We start from the raw sequence: 5,387 nt of genomic DNA, 5'->3' as shown, positions 1-5,387 counted from the left end.
ATCCACAGCTATTCATTCTAGCATCGTTTGGGCCTGGCTCACATGAGGGCCCTGGTACTCAGTCCCCTTTTTTCCTCCAGCTCATATCACTTCTTGTGTGTTTAAGGACTCACTTTTAGAGATAAACTCACAGAGAAGCTTTATGGCATTTTTTGAACTCATTGATTTTTTATTCTGGCCCATAACGTTACTGTTTTGGTTCACTCCTACTACTTTTATCAGTATTGTTTCAAGTAGCAGCATGCAACTGTTTTCAGCTCTAAAAAACTTCTCAGCACCAAGTGACAGACAGATACAGTTAGAGACTGGCTGGTGAACATAGTCAAACCTTTAGCAGCTAAATAGTCAAACATTGCCCTCAGTAGTTGGTGGAGACCAAAAACAGAACTAAAAGAGACTAAACGTTGGACTAATAAGTTTGTCTTTTCATCTCTTTAGGTGATAGCAGTTTTTCAGTTTTGTGTTTACATCATGTTTCAGCTGCCCCCAAAAAACATAGAAAGAAATTTAGATTTAGATCAGATTAACAGCTTTAAAAGAAAACATTTTCAGAGACCTGAAATACATGTAGCTTTTTGCATACAAAGACTTGTAACTTGACTTGAGACTTGAGCGAGATGTTCCTCCAAAAGACTTAGAGACAGCTTATGTCTGTTCACTACTGTCTGAAATCTATTCCTGGCACAAATAATCACCAGCCTTACCTCATTCTAACCATTTAATTCCTCTGTGTTCAGATGTGAAGTTAGGCCCGGTCCAGAGTTCCTCACCCGCTCCTACACCTTCCACCCCAGCCGTCACTTCCAGGCCCTGCAGCACTACTACACAGACAGCGGCTGCGAGGACCCATCCTACTCCCTGATTATTAGGGGGAAGCTTCGTGTGCGTCAGGCTTCCTGGATCACCCGCGGGGGAACCGAAGCTGAACATCATCTCAGCAAGGTGGGCATTGTGGTCCACAGCCCGGCAGCCAAGCAGAGGCTGACCTCCAGGCCGCCTCCGACCTGCGTGGGTCTGAACCTGGGTCGAGTGGCGCTGGGGAAGCCGTATGAGCTGTACAACACCCGGGCGGGGAGGGGATGTCTGGCAGCGCTGGGCTTCTCCATGATGGAGCTGGGACTGATACGGGTGGAGACGCAGCACCATAGCCATGGAAGGAAGGTCCAGGAGCTGCTTTTAGGGGATATTCACACTGACTGGACACAGAGGACTCAGTACAGACCGACAGGGTACCAACAGCCATTGCAGAACACCATGGTGAGACATGACTGTGTTTTTATTTACCAGAGAGAGCTGAACAGACAAGAAGTGTGAAAATAGTAATTGTCAGGACAGGCTGAGGTGTTACAAACATATTGTACTGTTAGCATCTTAACAGTAAAGCAGTTAGGATTGCAATGCTTTGCCCAACAGCACTTTGCCTGTCTCTGAGGTCAAGAACAAATCTTCAAACCCAACTTCAAATGTTGTTACACTCAGGGAGTGTGGTAAATGTTCAATTGTCCTCCCTACTAAACTGTAGGACTATACTGCCAACGATTTCAAGGATCAAGGCAAAAACAATCAATGAGATCACTTTAATGATGAAACAAAACACATGACAGCTCAAACAATAAGGTGATTAGGCATTTAGTAAGCAACAGTTTGAATAATAGATAAATTGTTGCTCGTTCAGAACTTCAAACATGAAGATTTGATGCTTTTTGTGTCAATGAAACTAGGTCTGCAACTAAGGATTAATTGTGTTCTCAATTAACTTGGAAATTGTTTTCATGATTAATCAGTTTCAAAATCAGAATATACTCAATTTACAATGATAATGACAAAATAAAACAACTAGTGATTATCAAAATTGTTGCTGATAGATTTCCTGTTTTGGACTATTTCGTTAACAAAACTGGACATTGTCTTTGGCTCTGGAAAATGTTCATTGATCACAATTGTCTGTGACTAGTAAGTGACTAGTAAATAATAATCAATTGATCAATATTTTTTTCAAATCATCAACTTCACCTCCCCCTTACTCTTTGCAGCATCACATCCACCCTTGCCCTGTGTGTGCCCTGGTGTACCGCTCCTCAGAACAGCGCCCACCAGTGTTGCCCCGCAGCCCTGCAGCTCCTCTGTCTCTGGCTGGCCGCTGGGTAAGCCAGCGCTGCGAAACCCGTCCCAACGTCCTCTTCCTCACCCGAGAATTCTCATTTAATCCTGACCAGCACGCATGGGAAGGTGTCTACCGGCACTACTCGGACCCTGGCTGCTCTCAGCCCACATTCACCCTGAGAGCTGCAGGCCACTATGCTCAGGGAAACCCCTCCGTCAAAGTCTCAGGAGCCACTGAGCTTGTCTTCAAGGTTACTCAGGTGAGAGTCACAGCTGTGAAGGAGCCCACAGCGAAGTTGCTCAATGGGACAAGGCCCGGAAAGTGTGGTCGAGCAGGAGGCTGGGAAGTCGGGGTGGAGCAGGACTTGACCCCCACAGGTGGGTGCACCCTGCTGGGCATCAAGCTGCCACATAAGGAGTATGAGCTCTTCAAGACTGAGCTGGATCACAGGAAACACCCACTGTTGTTCATCGGAGAGAGGCCGGCTGACGGGTCCAGTCCAGACCGACCACAGAGGAGGCCCACTTCCTTTCAGGCTCCCATGGTGCTTTGCAGTGGGGGAGGGACACAGCTTTCACGTCACTATGGCTCAGGTTTTAACAGCAAGCAAGTCCAGTTGGCAGCCAGTGGGACAGCTGGACTGGCACAGCTGGTGTTACTGGTGATAGGATCTGTGTTGTGTAGCGGGTTCTGTGTTTATTAGAGACATTGTTTGCAAATCAAGCCTGGAGTCATTGATGGACATCGTTTCCTGGCAGCTTTCTTTTGCTCTTCCTCCATGTGATGATGGCCAACATGTGTGATGGTCAAGAATCATATTAGACACTCAGAAGAGCTGATTAATATTTAAGTCTGGCTTTCAGATGCTGCCTGTAGGCTCACTTTAATGACTCTTAACTTCAGCTGCATTACTACCTAAAACTAATCTGTATATAATCCACCAATATTTACAAGGGCCATCACTTCAGTATGTAAAATATATAAATATATTCTTCTATACCTATCTTTCTTTTGTATAATGATCAGATGTTCTCACTTCACAGATTCTGACTTTTGCATATTTCTGTGTAAATGCAGATTTCTTGTAATGCCTATTGTTGCAAGATCCCGGTGTTCAATTATTTCCCCATCCATTTGAAAGCCATGGACTTTCCAGCGGACTTCACACAAGAGCTCATTATCATCCAAGATGAAGTGTAAGTAGTGTACTTTGTACAAAACATTGTTTTCTCGGCAAGCTGGAAAATGCTGGAAAGTGGGAAATTTGTAATCAGCACTCTTAATATCTGTCATCGTCGTTGGTCTAATGCCACTGTGGTGTGAAATGTTGATTTATCGCTATCCTCTGTCAAATCTTGTGTATTAGTCTGCTTTTCTATCAGCAGTCAAACAAATCAAATTAATATTTATTTTAACCATTTTTACTGTACTTTTTGATAAGAAAAATATTTAAGGTATAATATTTTAATTAGTTTGGCCATTTAAGAAGTGATTATTTTCTATGTGTATTAAAAATGGCTTTTCATAAGGTTTTGTGTTCAATTTGTCTTTAAAACAAGAGTCTGTACAGCCATGCTAGCATGCTAACATGCTCACAATGACAATGCTTACATGCTGAGGTTTAGCAGGTGTAAACCTTTGGCACGCCCACCCCAGTCAGGGGAAGACTACTGTACACATTCAGTGGGCCGCATGTCACGCAAGAATACCTGGAAGCTTAGAAACGTTTTGGGGGGTATGCACCACTGTGCAACTCTCAATGAACAACGCTCTGCCTCTTACGCTGTATCCAGATCTTAAAATACATCCATGGCCCATCCTCATAGGCTTCATTCACACTGCAAGCCTCACAGCTCAATTCTGATTTATTGCACAGACCAGATTTTTTTTGTTTGCCTGTTCACATTATTTCACCAAATCCAGTGTGAACTGGTTGCGGTGCTGAACTGACCTACATGCGCAACTGAACAACAAGACGTCACATGCAGCAAGTGAATTTTTACGGTTTAATTGATAAGTTAAGGTGCAGTGAAAGCCAGCTAATTTGTGAACAGATGATAACGACGATGAAGAGAAAGAGAGCAAAAAAATTTATTATGGCTTTCAATGGAGCAATGGCTGCTTCTTCTGCACGGAGGTGTGTGGATGCAGCGCCAGAGCCACAGCGGTGGGACAAAAGTTGCTCTTGAGTGACAAACAGTAAAGTAAGTACAATTGCTTGACTTCCAATATATCTGTACAGAAAGTTATTCTGTTCACACTGTTATAACAAAAAAACACAATCTGAGTTACATAAGAGCAAAAATGAGATTTGGACCACTGAGTTGGGAGTGTTGGCATGCTAACATTTACTTATTGACACTACACACAAAGCATGGTTAGTTTTGCAGGTATTTAGCCCTACATCAAAGTATTGGAGAAATTAAAAAAATTACCTGATGATGGTATAGATAAAAAGTTAAGTGATGATCAAGGTCATTTAAATTTATCATGAGACGGACATGAAAGCCTAAACCTGATTTAATAGCAATCCATGAAATAGTTCTGGAGATGTGTCAGTCAAATCAACAAAAGTCCATCTCATATCGGTGCTAATGGGAAAGTTAGGGGATCCAAACTTAGTTGGATTAATCCTCTGGGGAACATGAATATCTGGACATAATTTAATGGCAATCCATCCAGTTGTGTCCCAAAGCTGCTGTTTTATATCGAGAACCAAAGAGAAAATGTTCTCCTCCCTGGTGTTTAGACTGTAGTCTGATTCAAAACCCAGATAGTGGGTGGGTAAACGTACTGCCGTGTGATAAATAACTGTTATATGGCTCACACATTACACAAGGCATTCCAGTGCAGGTCTGCTGCTGGAAACACTGCTGAAAACACACAGACAGATATCAGATGGGATGCAGAGTGTACCATGGGAATAAACAGCTGTCAGCCAACAAAATAGATTCCACAGTTGCTCTGACAATAAATGAGGCGAGGGGAGCAGCAGCTAGAGAGACAACAGAGGAATAAAAATAGCTCCAGATTTCCAGTGTTATGACTGAAGCGAGTGAAGCACCGTGCTCCATGGAGAGAGATATAATCTTCCATTTGTAAAATCCTGACACCTGCTTTCACATAATGACTGCAGTCAATTCAGTAGAATATCATGCATTCACAAAACGTTTTTAATTTACATGCAAATAATCTGTAGTTTTGAACCAGTGAGGATTGAAACCAAATCCAAAGGGTTTCTTCTATTTTTCCATGAAAAGACATTGGAACAAAACGTTCTAAA

General features: G+C 42.8%; 1 protein-coding gene across 1 annotated transcript in view; it reads left to right on the top strand.

Moving 5' to 3' along the window:
* The window catches only part of apcdd1l (adenomatosis polyposis coli down-regulated 1-like), a 13,832-nt gene extending 10,200 nt beyond the window's left edge, over positions 1 to 3,632 (top strand). Inside the window, 2 exon segments of the mRNA XM_032514168.1 lie at positions 738 to 1,257; positions 2,034 to 3,632. Coding sequence (XP_032370059.1) covers positions 738 to 1,257; positions 2,034 to 2,807 — 1,294 coding nt within the window. The 3' untranslated portion in view covers positions 2,808 to 3,632.
* Positions 3,633 to 5,387: the final 1,755 nt, after the last annotated feature.

The sequence above is a fragment of the Etheostoma spectabile genome, chromosome 4 (genome assembly GCF_008692095.1).
Source record: "Etheostoma spectabile isolate EspeVRDwgs_2016 chromosome 4, UIUC_Espe_1.0, whole genome shotgun sequence".
Taxonomy (NCBI): Eukaryota; Metazoa; Chordata; class Actinopteri; order Perciformes; family Percidae; genus Etheostoma; species Etheostoma spectabile.
This window is presented reverse-complemented; position numbering and strand designations above follow the sequence as displayed.